We start from the raw sequence: 16,963 nt of genomic DNA, 5'->3' as shown, positions 1-16,963 counted from the left end.
AGCACTCATTTTTCCAAAGAACTCTTGGAGGATCTTATCACTTATTGGGAAGTGATATTTAAAAACCAAGATCTGAGTTCTGAGTATAATTTAATATATTTTTAAGTAGTGAGGAAGTTTTTTCACATAAATCCATTGTATGAAGGATTTTGTAAACCCAAGGCTTGCCTTTAAATATGAGTTTATCTTATTTATTTTTTTTTTTTGGCGGTACGTGGGCCTCTCACTGTTGTGGCCTCTCCCGTTGCGGAGCACAGGCTCCGGACGCGCAGGCTCAGCGGCCATGGCTCACGGGCCCAGCCGCTCCGCGGCATGTGGGATCTTCCCGGACGGGGCACAAACCCGCGTCCCCTGCATCGTCAGGCGGACTCTCAACCACTGCGCCACCAGGGAAGCCCGAGTTTATCTTTTACATATACTGAAGTCTGAAATCTACTTCAGAATAATCTAGTGTGTATGGTCAGATGGAGGAGTGAGGTGGAGTTATAGATGAAACAAGATTGGCTATATGCTAATTGTTTGAATTCAGGTGGTAGATACATGAGTGTTCATTATACCATTCATCCTACTTTTGTAAGTAGTTTGATAATGTCCATAATACAAAGTTTAACAAATGAGTAATGAATATATTTTTTTAAATAGCATCGTAATTTAAAAGTATGGGTTTACAGTTGAGGAAAGAGCATGGAGTTTAGACTACCTGGTCAGGTCCCAGTTCTGCCAACTGTAAAAATTTTGGCAAGTCACATAATTTCTTTGACAGTTTAGCTTTTCTATTTTTAAAGTGGTGACCTACCTCACAGAATTTTCCTCAACTTTAGTAAAGGAAGAAGTGTTTGTGAAAGACTGTATGTGCTATTTAACTGTAAGATATTTTATTATTGCTATCCTTACATACATTTGCTAGTTGTACTTCTCTATGTCTTGCTGTCATTTCTTAGCAGGCAGATAGAGTAACATATAATACATTCATTGTAGGTGGTATATGTAATACAGTCCTAAATACCTTCCACAAAGGAAATCAGGTTGCTTCTTACTTGATCCTAAGTGACTTGCCACAGGTAAATGTAATTGAGTACTAAATATGCCAAGTTTTGAGTAGTCATTTAGTGAGATTTTTAATTGAGGCATTCAAGTTTGGTTTATTTTTGCCTCTGATTTAACGTTTTACATTTCTTTTGAAAATTTTCCAACAGAGCTCAAATGATACTTTTCCCACAGCAATGCATATTGCTGCTGCAGTAGAAGTTCATGAAGTACTGCTACCAGGACTACAGAAGCTACATGATGCCCTTGATGCAAAATCCAAAGAATTTGCCCATATCATCAAAATTGGGCGTACTCATACACAGGATGCTGTTCCACTTACTCTTGGGCAGGTATATTGCGTGCAATTAGATTTGGTTCAATTGCGGGCTTGGTACAAACGGCCAGCATATTACCCTCTAAATCACACTGGTTTAAAAGGCCAAATTTATAACAATTCAGTTCAGTGACAGATGATTCTGCATTAACCAGTCAGTAGTTTTTATTGGTATCCACTCAGAAGAGCAGAGCATACTGGCTATGAGCCAGACTCCACATCAGTCTACTTGAGTTCAAATCTTACTTTGCTATGTGCAAACTATTGGACCTTAGGAAAATTATTTAGCCTTTCTGTGCATCAGTTTTCGGAGCTGTAGAATGAGGAAAATATCTCTTTCATAGGATAGTTGTGAGGTTTAAATAAGCTGATTCATGTAGAGTGCTTAGAACCGTCCCTGACACATTATAAGCACATGTTGGTGTTAGCTGTCATCATCATCTTCATCAGTATCATTATCATAATTTCTTCCATTGTCTCTCTTACTCAAAATTAGTAAGTTCTTTAAAAATTAATTTTAAAATGATTAAATGGGGCATATCTTACTCTTTACAATTGTTTTGGCCACATGTAAAAGAGGTATTTCTCTCTTTTCCAAAATACCAGAAAGTATTTTTATGTTTCTTTATTGATACTTTAAAGAATGCCTAATAGTATATATTGCAAAGGAAATACAAGGAACAGTTTTTGTCTCAGTTAAGTTCACTCCAGTTTGGGAGGTAGGACATATGCAAATTCTATATCAAGTATCAAAAGATAGGTATCCAATAACAGTATTTTTGTAGAAATTCAGGTGAGGGAGAGAGTTTGGCTGCTGGTTATTTGGAAAGATTTCATTTGTAGTTTTTTTCAGATGACAGCAGACACTGAAAAAAAACTTGATCATTTACCTTAACTTTATCACGGAAGGAATGAGGAAAACTGGAAGTGATTAATTGACATACAGATGATATGACTAAACTGAGCTTGCTAAATTAAGTTGTTTCTTAGGCTGTATCTTATTTCTCTTTACATCATTGGCTGTTAGTACCATGCATAATTTCTACGGAGATACAGTATATGTTTTTGAAACTTTTGAGTATCCCTCTGGATACTCCTTTTTGTGTGTGTTACATGTAGGAAAACCATTATATGCTGAAGTCTGGTTGGGCCATTTACTCAGCCTCCTATGTAGAATCATCATTCTTCATATTATGACAGAAAGTTTTTTTTTTCTCTTTGATTTTATCTTATCAGAAGCATTTATACTTTTATTGTAATTGTCTTTTGAGGTTTTTGAGTGCAGTTTTTTTCCTCAATAAAAATATATTCCTGAAGTGAATCCAGCTGGTGTATATGTAAGTGGTGTTAAATCAGATGGATCAGGTCTACCTGAAAGGAGTTGTATCTTCTAAAACATTTTCTTTAGAGCAGTGTGAAATCCTAGTACTAATCAAAAGTATTCATGATTTTTCAGTGTTTTTAGGCAGGAAAAAAAGATTTAGTGTAACCCTATATCCCAGCTTGCTCAGTTGAGTTCTAGCTTATGCCTTCTGTCCCTGCATAATTCTTGATAGGGCCCTTGCTATGTTCTAAACATGATGAATTCTGTGGTTACTTTACTTAAAGGATGTTATACGGTGGGAACCAGTGTGGCATTAATAGCAGAATTAAAATGCATCTTGAAGCTATAGTCTTAACTCTAAGCTGTTACCTTCTTGTGCTGTTCAGTGAGTCACGTAGCTTCTTGAGTCCCTGTAAAACATCCTCAAATTCCATATCAGGTTTTTTAACTGAAATTGTATGGAGGATATTTCTATGTTTGCATTTTTCTTGAGGGGATTCAGTTTTTTTCTTTCTCAGAGTTGTTTGAGATACACCAAAAAGTAAATAATTTACAAATAAACCAATAATTTAATCTAGTAAAGTTTTTTTTTTAATTTCCTGTGTTGTTTTTCTTTGCTTTCTATGGAAAGACTAGTTTATAAATAGGCCACATGTTATCAGTGGCATTGTCTACCTGATAGGTTTATAAATTCTCTTTCTCTCCTATACTTTGTTTATTGTATGAATCAAATAATACAGTTACCACTTGAGTAGCTTCTAATTTTGTACCTGAAACGTGTTTTTTAAAAACTTGAATTTAATGTAGTTAGAGTAACTTGCATGCCATTAGAAAATTATATATTCTCACCTTAATTTCTTTTGCTTTTCAGGAATTTAGTGGTTATGTTCAACAAGTGAAATATGCAACAACAAGAATAAAAGGTGCCATGCCAAGAATCTATGAGCTCGCAGCTGGGGGCACTGCTGTCGGTACTGGTTTAAATACTAGAATTGGCTTTGCAGAAAAGGTTGCCGCAAAAGTGGCTGCACTCACAGGTAGGTGATAACACGGTTTATTACTCATTTCCATTATACTAGTCTGTATTTTTCTGGGTGTTTCTGCTTTGAATTCTTACAAATTTAAAGTTAGAAATAATATTTTCCCATCAAACATGTACTTTGTGTCTATTTCAGAAGTTGTAATGTTAACCTTTTGCTTTTTTAAAGTTTTCCATCTGTACGTTCATACAGCATGTAATTATTAAAATCTGTCAGTGCTAATTTGCTTACTATCTGGTAGTATCAATTATTTTCCATTTAAAGCTGTTTTGAATACTCATTTTCAAAGCAGGAGGCATCAACTGATGGTTGAGAAATTTATTTGAATGACAAATATGTTAGAGATTGACAGGCTTAATTTCTTTTTTTCCTATGGCATGCTGTGACATTTCTTTGAATTAATGACCTTTTTGAATTCTCTTTCCTTTAGTAGAGTACTGTGCTCTTGATAATGATAACTGTTATTAGAGCTATTATCTCCAGAAAACTCTTATTAAGATGCAGATATTACCAGAGAGTTAGGGTACAGATAATTATACAATGCTTATTATTGCTTACTAGCAGAGATTTTTTTAATCAAATTTTAATCAAGAAGAACTGTATTATGGGGTTTAGAATATGTAGATTTTTAAAAATTTGAACATGGGAGAGATTGAGAATGTCTAACTCATTCTGGCTCCCTAATCTCTCAGAGGACCTTGTGGGTCCTGGCTAGAGAAGAGAATAGAACACCTAAAATGGGGGAAAAATTGTACTAGGAGAGGAGTGTGGAATAAAGCAGAGTGAATTTTACCTACTTTTCCTCTTTACTCAAGCGTAGTCAGGCATCATACACAGGTGTTTGCAGTAGGATAATGTTTTTTCTTTCAATATTTTATATTTCTTTCAACATTTATTGTACTTGTTCTTTTTATCTTTTAAGTTTGCTAGTATCATCAGATTTTCTACCCCTTTAGGACTTCTTGAAGAAATGTAGACAAAGCTTGAGTCTTAAGCATTTTTTTCTGAAGTAAGATTTTTATTCTGTTCTTTTTTTGCTTTTCATATACTTGCATTTTCTGTTTAACTTGCTGATATTAGAAAAATGTTGAATTTTACCTGTTAACTCATATAGGTTATTATTTTTCTTCAGGCTTGCCTTTCGTCACAGCTCCAAATAAATTTGAAGCTTTGGCTGCTCATGATGCTTTGGTTGAACTCAGTGGAGCCATGAACACTGCTGCTTGCAGTCTGATGAAGATTGCAAATGATATTCGTTTTCTGGGTTCTGGTCCTCGCTCAGGTCTGGGAGAACTGATTTTGCCTGAAAATGAACCAGGAAGCAGTATCATGCCAGGTAATCACATAGCTGGTAAATGTTAGAACTGGAACTTGACTAGAACCCAGGCATTCTCATCTACAAAGCATATCTGCTTTTGTTTAACGTGATCTCAAAGTGGATAGGGACATGTGTGGTGCACTTGTTTCACAATGTCTTTGTGAGCTGCTTTTGATCAGGACTTCTGGGGACATCACCCAACAATATAGGAGAAAAGAATTTTAGTTAGCAGCATATATTTTGATTTCCACCTTAGAAAATATGTAATAGTTCTATCTTTCACAATCCAAAGCAAATAGAATTCTAAAACAGGCTGTTAAAGTGATCTGCATGGGATGAATAAAGATGAATTATATCAAATGCCTCTTATTTCATTTTTTGCTTTAGGTTTTGGCCAGTTAGGTAAGGGAGGCTCCACAAATATGGTTGGGGCCTTGCTTTATTATATGTCTTAATTTATTTAATGAAGTTGGATTTCCTTCTTTTCTTGATGTCTGGATTCCAGTAAGTCATTTGGTGGACTCACTTGATATTCATGGAATCCAGTGGAGAAGTGTGGGCAGTACTGTTAGATGAATGTAGCTGGGTGAACAGTGACATTTAAGGAGTGCCTAATGAGTTGACTTCAGACTGGAGGGATATCTTGGCAGCAAGCTGAAGGGCTGTGCCCTTTCACCACTTTACTGGTGACTGAGGGTGAAGGTAGAGAATATGTGTTGATCATATTAGCAGATAAAGTTGAAATAGCAGTACATCAGATGACAGAGTCTAGATTCATAAAGGACTCTGTAGTTGGACTAAAACTGACAAGAGTGAAAAAGAAAGACCTGACTATAGATTCTTTTAGATCTAGGCATGTGTAGAATGAGAAAAGATCTGATTTTAAAGTATGTCATGTTGAAAAATGACATGAGTTCAGTTGATTGCAAATTCAAGGTGATTACCTAAAAAAGAGAAATGCAGAGTCACAGATAAAGAACTAATCTTCCCACTGCGTTGCTTTGTACTTGTCAGAGGAATCAGGGATGTTCGGTTCAAACTTGAGCTTGTCAGAGGAGTGTTACAGGGTGGTAGGGTTCTGGAAACTCAAATAGGAAAATTCCAGCTTAACATCAGTTTCCTCTGGGAAGCCTCCCAGATGTTGGTGAGGTGCTTCTTTTATAAGTATTCCCATAGCAGTCTGCACTTCTCTGTATCGACCCCTTATCCATTATAATTGCCAGTTCTCTCTCCCTCGCCTCCAAGTTCTATGAGGGCAGGGGCTGCATCCTTCTTCCTCACTGTTGTATATTCATTGCCTGGCTCCATAAATATTTCTAGAGTGCATGTAAGCCAAGGTGAAAAGAGCTATATTTACTGTGTAGTTGTAGGTACTCTACTTATTAGCCATTGCATGATTCAGAGTTTCTGGCTATATGGTTTGTTTCATTAAACAGCACTGATGGTTGGGACATTGCTTTATTATATGTCTTTATTTAATGAAGTTAGTTTTCCTTCTTCTCTTGGTTATTTGATATAAAACCTAATCTTAAACTCATATTTGAAGCCACAAGTGTGTTTGATGTGATTTCTCTCTTTGGTGGTTTTCTTGAAGGCAAGGTGAACCCCACCCAGTGTGAGGCACTGACCATGGTTGCAGCCCAGGTCATGGGCAATCATGTCGCCATTACCATTGGAGGCAGCAGTGGACATTTTGAGTTGAATGTTTTCAAGCCATTGATGGTAAGCTTTAAATTTGATTTTTAATGTCGTTAACCAAAAGCTAGTTGTCTTGGTTTCTGTCTTTCATTAAGGTTTCCTACAGTTCCTTAGGTACTTGGATAATATACCTAGCAGTTGGAAGTTAAACATATGCTAATGTTAGAGGACTAATCCTGTATATTTAATTAGGTGACTTTTAGCTTAAGTAATTGGTGGTTTGCTTTTTATAATAGGAAGAAAAATTCTGGAAGTAGGGTATAAGTTTCTTTCTTTTCCCTCACCACTGGGGATGCCAATTGTTAGAAATAAGTTCCAGTCTCCTCAGTTAAAAAAAAAAAAAAAGAAACTCTCCTTCCAGCCTGTCTCCTTCTCATGCTGCTGCTTTCTTCCTCTCTCTGAATTCAGCCTTTTTAAAGAAATACCCACTCTCACTCTCATTTGCACTGCAGTCTGGCTTCCACCCCTGCACTTATGTTTGAATTGTTCTTGTAGCACTTGTGACCTCTTGAGTCCAGCAGACATGCCACAGCTCTCAACTAACATCTGACCTTGACTTGTTGCTCCTTGAAACACTCTTTGTCCTTGGTTTCTTCAGCACTTTCTCTCCAGTTCTCTTCCCTTTCTCAAGGCTTTCTTCCATTGGTTTTACTCTTCCACATACCTTGAAAACATTGTGTCCACTCAATCTATTCTTTTTCCTTCATCTTTATGAAGACAGAATAAAATGGCATCATCTTTTATCCAGTTTCCCCAACTTCAGATAATGGAGCTATTATCATTTACAATCCTTTATTTGTGTGAAGTGTTATATCTAAGTATATATTAGAGGCTTATTTCCAGTTTGTGTCTGGTGTAAAGTCTGATTTTAATTTGATAAGAATATGCAAATAACAAATATTAAGTGTATTCATTCAGTGTATTCATCAAATATTTATTGAGTACTAGTCTGTGTCAGGCACTGTACTCATTGCTAGTGATAGAACAATGAACAAGACAGATTTTTTTTTTTTGCCCTTATGGAATGTACATTCTGGTGGAAAATAGAAAGAAGACAGACCAAAGCACAACTCAGACTGATAAACTTTTTTATTTTAATTAATTTATTTATTTTTGGCTGCATTGGGTCTTTGTTGCTGTGCATGGGCTTTCTCTAGTTGTGGTGAGCAGGGGCTGCTCTTCATTGCAGGGTGCAGGCTCTAGGTGCACGGGCTTCAGTAATTGTGGCACGTGGGCTTAGTAGTTGTGGCTTGCAGGCTCAGTAGTTGTGGTGCATGGGCTTAGTTGCTCCACGGCATGTGGGGTCTTCCCGGACCAGGGCTTGAACCCATGTCCCCTGCATTGGCAGGCGGATTCTTAACCACTATGCCACCAGGGAAGCCCCAGACCGACAAGCATTTGCTTTCAGGTCAAATTCCAAACAGTTAACACCAGCTGCCTGGCAAATATATGTGCATAACAATAAGTGTCTTGCCAAATTTTTTTAAACAAAGGTCTGTTTTGTTTTTAATAGAAAATAAGTCAAGATAATCAACATTGCCATATAATAAAGTCATTAGTATCAAATTAAACCTTGAAGTTCTGTGTCTTCTACTAGAGTCCATTGTTGGGAATCTGGTTTTCAGACCCTGGGATTTTAGACCACAGAGATTAGGATGTGGATATATATCTTAATATATATTGGAAATGTTATCAAAAAGAAAAAAAACTGCTAAAACAAACTAATTGACTTTATACTGTTTTAAAATACTGTGTGAAAGGTTATTTTCAAGAGATTATGGAATATTTGTTTTGTTAAGCATAAAAAATGTGATCATTAAGAACTGAGAAGCCCTGATTTCACTGATTGCCTCAAGCTCACGCTGAACTTTTTTCTTTTTGAATTTTATTTTATTTTTTTCTACAGCAGGTTCTTATTAGTCATCCATTTTATACACATCAGTGTATACATGTCAATCCCAATCTCCCAGTTCATCACACCACCACCACCACCCACTGCTGCTTTCCCCCCTTGGTGTCCATACGTTTGGTCACTACATCTGACCTGTGTCTCTATTTCTGCCCTGCAAACAGGTTGATCTGTACCATTTTTCTAGATTCCACATATATGCGTTAATATATATTTCTTTTTCTCTTTCTGACTTACTTCACTCTGTAAGACAGTCTCTAGATTCATCCACGTCTCTACAAATAACCCAATTTCGTTCCTTTTTATGGGTGAGTGATATTCCGTTGTATATATGTACCACCTCTTCTTTATCCATTCGTCTGTCGATGGGCATTTAGGTTGCTTCCATGACCTGGCTATTGTAAATAGCGCAGCAATGAACATTGGGGTGCATGTGTCTTTTTGAATTATGGTTTTCTCAGGGTATATGCCCAGTAGTGGGATTGCTGGGCCACATGGTAATACTATTTTTAGTTTTTTAAGGACCCTCCATACTGTTCTCCATAGTGGCTGTATCAATTAACATTCCCACCAACAGTGCAAGAGGGTTCCCTTTTCTCCACACCCTCTCCAGCATTTGTTGTTTGTAGATTTTCTGATGATGCCCATTCTAACTGGTGTGAGGTGATACCTCATTGTAGTTTGACTTGCATTTCTGTAATAATTAGTGATGTTGAGCAGCTTTTAATGTGCTTCTTGGCCATCTTTATGTACTCTGGAGAAATGTCTATTTAAGGTCTTCTGCCCGTTTTTTGATTGGGTTGTTTTTTTAATATTGAGCTGCATGAGCTGTTTATATATTTTGGAGATTAATCCTTTGTCTGTTGATTCATTCGCAAATATTTTTTTTCCCATTCTGAGGGTTGTCTCTTTGTCTTGTTTGTAGTTTCCTTTGCTTTGCAAAAGCTTTTAAGTTTCATTAGGTCCCATTTGCTTATTTTTGTTTTTATTTCCATTACTCTAGGAGGTGGATCAAAAAAGATCTTGCTGTGATTTATGTCAAAGAGTGTTCTTCCTATGTTTTCCTCTAAGAGTTTTATAGTGTCCGGTCTTACATTTAGGTCTGTAATCCATTTTGAGTTTATTTTTGTGTATCGTGTTACGGAGTGTTCTAATTTCATTCTTTTACATGTAGCTGTCCAGTTTTCCCAGTACCACTTATTGAAGAGACTGTCTTTTCTCCATTATATATCCTTGCCTCCTTTGTCATAGATTAGTTGACCATAGGTGCGTGGGTTTATCTCTGGGCTTTCTATCCTGTTCCATTGATCTATATTTCTATTTTTGTTCCAGTACCATATTGTCTTGATTACTGTAGCTTTGTAGTATAGTTTGAAGTCAGGGAGTCTGATTCCTCCAGCTCCTTTTTATTCCCTCAGGACTGCTTTGGCTTTTCGGGGTCTTTTGTGTCTCCATACAAATTTTAAGATTTTTTGTTCTAGTTCTGTAAAAACTGCCATTGGTAATTTGATAGGGATTGCATTGAATCTGTAGATTGCTTTGGGTAGTATACTCATTTTCACAATATTGATTCTTCCAATCCAAGAACATGGTATATCTCTCCATCTGTTGGTATCAACTTTAATTTCTTTCAACAGTGTCTTACAGTTTTCTGCATACAGGTCTTTTGTGTCCCTAGGTTGGTTTATTCCTAGGTATTTTATTCTTTTTGTTGCAGTGGTAAATGGGAGTGTTTCCTTAATTTCTCTTTCAGATTTTTCGTCATTAGTGTATAGGAATGCAAGAGATTTCTGTGCATTAGTTTTGTATCCTGCAACTTTACCAAATTCATTGATTAGCTCTGGTAGTTTTCTGGTGGTATCTTTAGGATTCTCTATGTGTAGTATCATGTGAACTGCAAACAGTGACAGTTTTACTTCTTTTCCAATTTGTATTACTTTTATTTCTTTTTCTTCTCTGATTGCCGTGGCTAGGAGTTCCAACAACAGAGTTGTTAGATGAAATGCTTTCAGTTTTTCACCATTGAGAATGATGTTTGCTGTGGGTTTGTCATATATGGCCTTTATTATGTTGAGGTAGGTTCCCTCTATGCCCACTTTCTGTAGAGTTTTTATCATAAATGGGTGCTGAATTTTGTCAAAAGCTTTTTCTGCATCTATTGAGATGATCATATGGTTTTTCTCCTTCAATTTGTTAATATGGTGTATCACATTGATAGATTTGCGTATATTGAAGAATCCTTGCATTCCTGGAATAAACCCCACTTGATCATGGTGTATGATCCTTTTAATGTGTTGTTGGATTCTGTTTGCTTGTATTTTGTTGAGGAATTTTGCATCTATATTCATCAGTGATATTGGTCTGGTATTTTCTTATTTTGTAGTATCTTTGTCTGGTTCTGGTATCAGGGTGATGGTGGCCTCATAGAATGAGTTTGGGAATTTTCCTTCCTCTACAATTTTTTGGAAGACTTTGAGAAGGATGGGTGTTAGCGCTTCTCTAAATGTTTGATAGAATTCACCTGTGAAGCCATGTGGTCCTGGACTTTTGTTTGTTGGAAGATTTTTAATTACAGTTTCAATTTCATTACTTGTGATTGGTCTGTTCATATTTTCTATTTCTTCCTCGTTCAGTCTTGGAAGGTTATACCTTTCTAACAGTTTGTCCATTTCTTCCAGGTTGACCATTTTATTGGCATATAGTTGTTTGTAGTAATCTCTTATAATCCTTTGTATTTCTGCAGTGTCAGTTGTGATTTCTCCTTTTTCATTTCTGATTTTATTGATTTGAGTCCTCTCCCTCTTGACGAGTCTTGCTAATGGTTTATCAATTTTGTTTATCTTCTCAAGGAACCAGCTTTTAGTTTTATTGATCCTTGCTATTGTTTTCTTTGTTTCTATTTCATTTATTTCTGATCTAATCTTTATGATTTCTTCCTTCTGCTAACTTTGGGTTTGATTGTTCTTCTTTCTCTAGTTCCTTTAAGTGTAACATTAGATTGTTTGAGATGTTTCTTGTTTCTTGAGGTAGGCTTGTATAGCTATAAACTTCCCTCTTAGATCTGCTTTTGCTGCATCCCATACGTTTTGGATCATCGTGTTTTCATTGTCATTTGTCTCTAGGTATTTTTTTATTTCCTCTTTGATTTCTTCAGTGATCTCTTGGTTGTTTAGTAATGTATTGTTTAGCCTCCATGTATTTGTGCTTTTTATGTTTTTTTCCCTGTAACTGATTTCTAATCTCATAGCATTGGGGCCAGAAAAGATGCTTGATATGATTTCAATTTTCTTAACTTTACTGAGGCTGGATTTGTGCCTCAAGATGTGATCTATCCTGGAGAATGTTCCGTGCACACTTGTGAAGAAATTGTAATCTGCTGTTTTTGGATAGAATGTCCTATAAATATGAATTAAATCTATCTGGTCTGTTGTATCATTTAAAGCTTGTGTTTTCTTATGAATTTTCTGTTTGGATGATCTGTCCATTGGTGTAAGTGAGGTGTTAAAGTCCTCCACTATTATTGTGTTACTGTCGATTTCCTCTTTTAGAGCTTTTAGCAGTTGCCTTATGTATTGAGGTGCTCCTATGTTGGGTGCATATATATTTGTAATTGTTATATCTTCTTCTTGGATTGATCCCTTGATCATTATGTAGTGTCCTTCCTTGTCTCTTGTAACATTCTTTATTTTAAAGTCTATTTTATCTGATATGAGTATTGCTACTCCAGCTTTCTTTTGATTTCCATTTGCATGGAATATCTTTTTCCATCCCCTCACTTTCAGTCTGAATGTGTCCCTAGGTCTGAAGTGGGTCTCTTGTAGACAGCATATATATGGGTCTTGTTTTTGTATCCATTCAGCAAGCCTGTGTCTTTTGGTGAAGCATTTAATCCATTCACGTTTAAGGTAATTATCAATATGTATGTTCCTATGACCATTTTCTTAATTGTTTTGGGTTTGTTTTGTAGGTCCTTTTCTTCTCTTGTGTTTCCCACTTAGAGAAGTTCCTTTAGCATTTGTTGTAGAGCTGGTTTGGTGGTGCTGAATTCTCTTAGCTTTTGCTTGTCTGTAAAGCTTTTGATTTCTCCATCAAATCTGAATGAGATCCTTGCTGGGTAGAGTAATTTTGGTTGTAGGTTTTTCCCTTTCATCACTTTAGGTATATCATGAAACTCCTTTCTGGCTTGTAGAGTTTTTGCTGAGAAATCAGCTAACTTTATGGGAGTTCCATTTTATGTTACTTGTCATTTTTCCCTTGTTGCTCTCAATAATTTTTCTTGGTCTTTAATTTTTGCCAATTTGATCACTATGCGTCTCAGCGTGTTTCTCCTTGGGTTTATCCTATATGGGACTCTCTGCAGTTCCTGGACTTGGGTGGCTATTTCCTTTCCCATGTTAGGGAAGTTTTCGACTATAATCTCTTCAAATATTTTATCTGGTCCTTTCTCTCTCTCTTCTACTTCAGGGACCCCTATAATGCAAATGTTGTTGTGTTTAATGTTGTCCCAGAGGTCTCTTAGGCTGTCTTCATTTCTTTTCATTCTTTTTTCTTTATTCTGTTCCTCAGCAGTGAATTCCACCATTCTGTCTTCCAGGTTACTTATCCGTTCTTCTGCCTCAGTTATTCTGCTATTGATTCCTTCTAGTATATTTTTCATTTCAGTTATTGTGTTGTCCGTCTCTGTTTGTTTGTTCTTTAACTTTTCTAGATCCTTGTTAAACATTTCTTGCATCTTCTCGATCTTTGCCTCCATTCTTTTTCCAAGGTCCTGGATCATCTTCACTATCATTATTCTGAATTCTTTTTCTGGAAGGTTGCCTATCTCCATTTCATTTAGTTGTTTTTCTGGGGTTTTATCTTGTTCCTTCATCTGGTACATAGCCCTCTGCCTTTTCATCTTGTGTATCTTTCTGTGAATGTGGTATTTGTTCCACAGGCTGCAGGATTGTAGTTCTTCTTGCTTCTGCTGTCTGCCTTCTGGTGGATGAGGCTGTCTAAGAGGCTTGTGCAAGTTTCCTGATAGGAGGGACTGGTGGTGGATAGAGCTGGCTGTTGCCTTGGTGGGCAGAGCTCAGTAAAACTTTATTCCACTTGCCTGCTGATGGGTGGGGCTGGGTTCCCTCCTTGTTGGTTGTTTGGCCTGAGGTGACCCAACACTTGAGCCTACCCAGGCTCTTTGGTGGGGCTAATGTTAGACTTTGGGAGGGCTCACTCCAAGGAGTACTTCCCAGACTTTCTGCCGCCAGTGTCCTTGTCCTCACGGTGACACACGGCCATCCCCCGCCTCTGCAGGGGACCCTCCAACACTAGCAGGTAGGTCTGGTTCAGTCTCCTATGGGGTCACTGCTCCTTCCCCTGAGTCCCAATGAGCACACTACTTTGTGTGTGCCCTCCAAGAGTAGAGTCTCTGTTTACCCCAGTCCTGTCGAAGTCCTACAATCACATCCCACTAGCCTTCAAAGTCTGATTCTCTAGGAATTCCTCCTCCTTTTGCCAGACCCCCAGGTTGGGAAGCCTGATGTGGGGCTCAGAACCTTCACTCCAGTGGGTGGACTTCTGTGGTATAAGTGTTCTCTAGTTTGTGAGTCACCCACCAGCAGTTATGGGATTTGATTTTATTGTGATTGCACCCCTCCTACCATCTCATTGTGGCTTCTCCTTTGTCCTTGGATGTGGGGTATCTTTTTTGGTGAGTTCCAGTGTCTTCCTGTCAATGACTATTCAGCAGTTAGTTGTGATTCTGGTGTTCTTGCAAGAGGGAGTGAGAACATGTCCTTCTACTCTGCCATCTTGAACCAATCTCCTCACGCTGAACTTTCTAACCTCTGCATCTTTGTTTCTCTTCCTTCTGCATAGAAGATTCTTTTTCCATCTCTGGCTATTTAAGTGCTCTCCATCAAATAAAACTTTATCAACTCCTACAACTGGAATTTATTTCTCTCTCTATGCTCTTTAACATTTCATACCTGTATTTTATAACACCACAGGCTATCTTGTGTTTTATTTATTTGTATTTATGCCTTTATACCTCTTAAAAGGGCACTTTGGTGCCCTCAGATGTTTATAATTTCTTTCATATTTGTTTTCTTGGGTATGATGCCTTACAGGTTGTAGGAGTGCTGTATGTTAATTGTATTACATACTCATTTATGAATTGCAAATAATGTGTTATTGGACAAAGAAAAAAGTTAGGCTTAATAAGTTTGTCTCTCTCTCTTAGATTAAAAATGTGTTGCACTCAGCCAGACTGTTGGGGGATGCATCAGTTTCCTTCACAGAAAACTGTGTGGTGGGAATCCAGGCCAACACAGAAAGGATCAACAAGCTAATGAATGAGTCGCTAATGTTGGTGACAGCTCTTAATCCTCATATAGGTATGTGTTTAAAGAATAATAGTGTCATTTTGAATACAGTTAAAGGCTGAAAAATTTTTAAGAGACTACTGGATCAATGTTTGTGAACAACAGATGTCTTTTGGACAATCTCTTAAGACATTTCACATTGTGTTGAAAGACGCTATATATATATATAACCTTTATGGTATCATATTTCTTTCAAAATCTTGATTGATTATGCTTCATTTTATTTGAAATGTGCTAAGTTCAGAAGTAGAACTTTAAACTTATTTTAATCTTAATGGAATTCAGATCCTGTGGGACACTAAATTCAGATACTAAGTGTCCTCTCAGTTTTTAATGTCACTAGGTGGCACTGGCTGATTAACAACACTGAATGAATTCATTTTTCTACCTTCTCTAGATGCTATACTATACTTTGTTTTTGTTGTTTTATTCAACTCAGAAATGGATTAAATTAAAAGAAAAAGGGTTATGTATGCATAGCTTATAGGGAAAGGGGGGAAATACAAATATTTTGTCTAAAACCATGGCTTTTGTGTTGCAAGCCTTTTCCAGATTTATAAATATTTCATTATGTAGATTCAAAAATGTTAGCTTGGATTATAGATTGACTAGTGATCCCCATTAAATACACTGTTTTGTCATGGATTTTGAGACATTCATTGCATTGTTATAATGTGTTAAAAGCCTTTTCCCACCTTCTCCTTACTGCTGAGCTGAGGTTATTAACATATTCTTTGATTTTCTACGTTAGAACAAGTTATGATGCAGTCATTTGGTGTGATATGATTACTGTTTTAAAACAGTCTTACTTCAATAATCCTGAACTTTCAAGGCTGATTTTATATTCTTGGCTTCATGTCAAGCTGTAATTTTAGTCTTATAAAGTTAGAGCTCATATAACTGCTTCAGGTAGCTCTGAGCCCAATATGCTATCTGCTCTTTGGAATAGTATTAAGATTGACAGTAATACTGGGTTCTTTTGAAATAATTGTACATCAGCATTCAACTGGAGAGATATACAGAGGAACCCAAAGGCTTATGTGAGAAATGTTTCATCACATATATACTTCAGAATTTGTTACAAAAGCATTTAGAGATACTCCTAAAGCAGAATGATTGATGTCTTTCTTAGACAATTTAATGTGAGGTAAAGGCCATACAAGGATAAGTGGGCAAACCACACCTTACTGGTTGACAAAGCATGAGCCTTACAACTCCACATCATGGGTTCTGTTTGTGCTCATATATAACAGGCTGATTGGTAATCATGTTTTGTGGGGCTTGAAGAAGAGAACTGAAAGGGTTAGCATAATGCATAGACTTTAATGTCATTATTAACGTAAAAGTATAGAATGTCTAATATTAACCCCAAAGGTTTGACATGAGAATTCTTTCTCTCAAAGTTAGTCTGACCAGTAAAATGCCCTTTTCAACATGCTTAGCATTCACAAATAAATTTTATTATTAACTATGTCCATAATATGTTTATAGGTAGATTAATTGCATACTACACATAACATCTTGTAGGTGGTTGATAATTGCACATGACACATAACGTGTTGCTTGGTCAATAATCATATTGCTTCAGCATATTGCTTCAGCTTCTTCTCTCTGGTCATAGTCCTCTAATCCTGGGTTGGTTTTTTTTTTTTTTTTTTTTTTTTTTCTCTTTCACTGGTTTCATTTTTGTTTTTTCCCTTCTTTCTGGTTTTTGCCTTCTTTTTTTGTTGTTGTTAACATTAAACCGAGATAACTTGCAGAATTGCCCTGCCCCTGTCTTTATTAATTTTAAAAGCAAGTAACTTTGAGTAAACAGTAGACCTGTGATCTCTTGCACAAGTATATATTTATACTAAGACTTCCCAACTTGTACCCTTGTAATGTCTGGAAGGAGGCCAGGGCATGGAGTGCTGAACCAGAGAGAGATGTTGGAAGCAGCCCTGAAGGCT

At 36.7% G+C, this 16,963-nt stretch overlaps 1 protein-coding gene across 1 annotated transcript in view; it reads left to right on the top strand.

Annotated features, from left to right (window-relative positions):
* FH (fumarate hydratase) overlaps positions 1-16,963 on the top strand; it is a 41,835-nt gene that overhangs the window by 23,907 nt on the left and 965 nt on the right. The window contains exons 5-9 of the mRNA XM_049713624.1: positions 1,197-1,379; positions 3,559-3,724; positions 4,860-5,063; positions 6,640-6,767; positions 14,873-15,026. Of these exons, the coding sequence (XP_049569581.1) occupies positions 1,197-1,379; positions 3,559-3,724; positions 4,860-5,063; positions 6,640-6,767; positions 14,873-15,026 (835 nt within the window). The remainder of the gene's footprint in view (positions 1-1,196; positions 1,380-3,558; positions 3,725-4,859; positions 5,064-6,639; positions 6,768-14,872; positions 15,027-16,963) is intronic.

This window comes from Orcinus orca, chromosome 1 (assembly GCF_937001465.1).
Source record: "Orcinus orca chromosome 1, mOrcOrc1.1, whole genome shotgun sequence".
Lineage (NCBI taxonomy): Eukaryota > Metazoa > Chordata > Mammalia > Artiodactyla > Delphinidae > Orcinus > Orcinus orca.
This window is presented reverse-complemented; position numbering and strand designations above follow the sequence as displayed.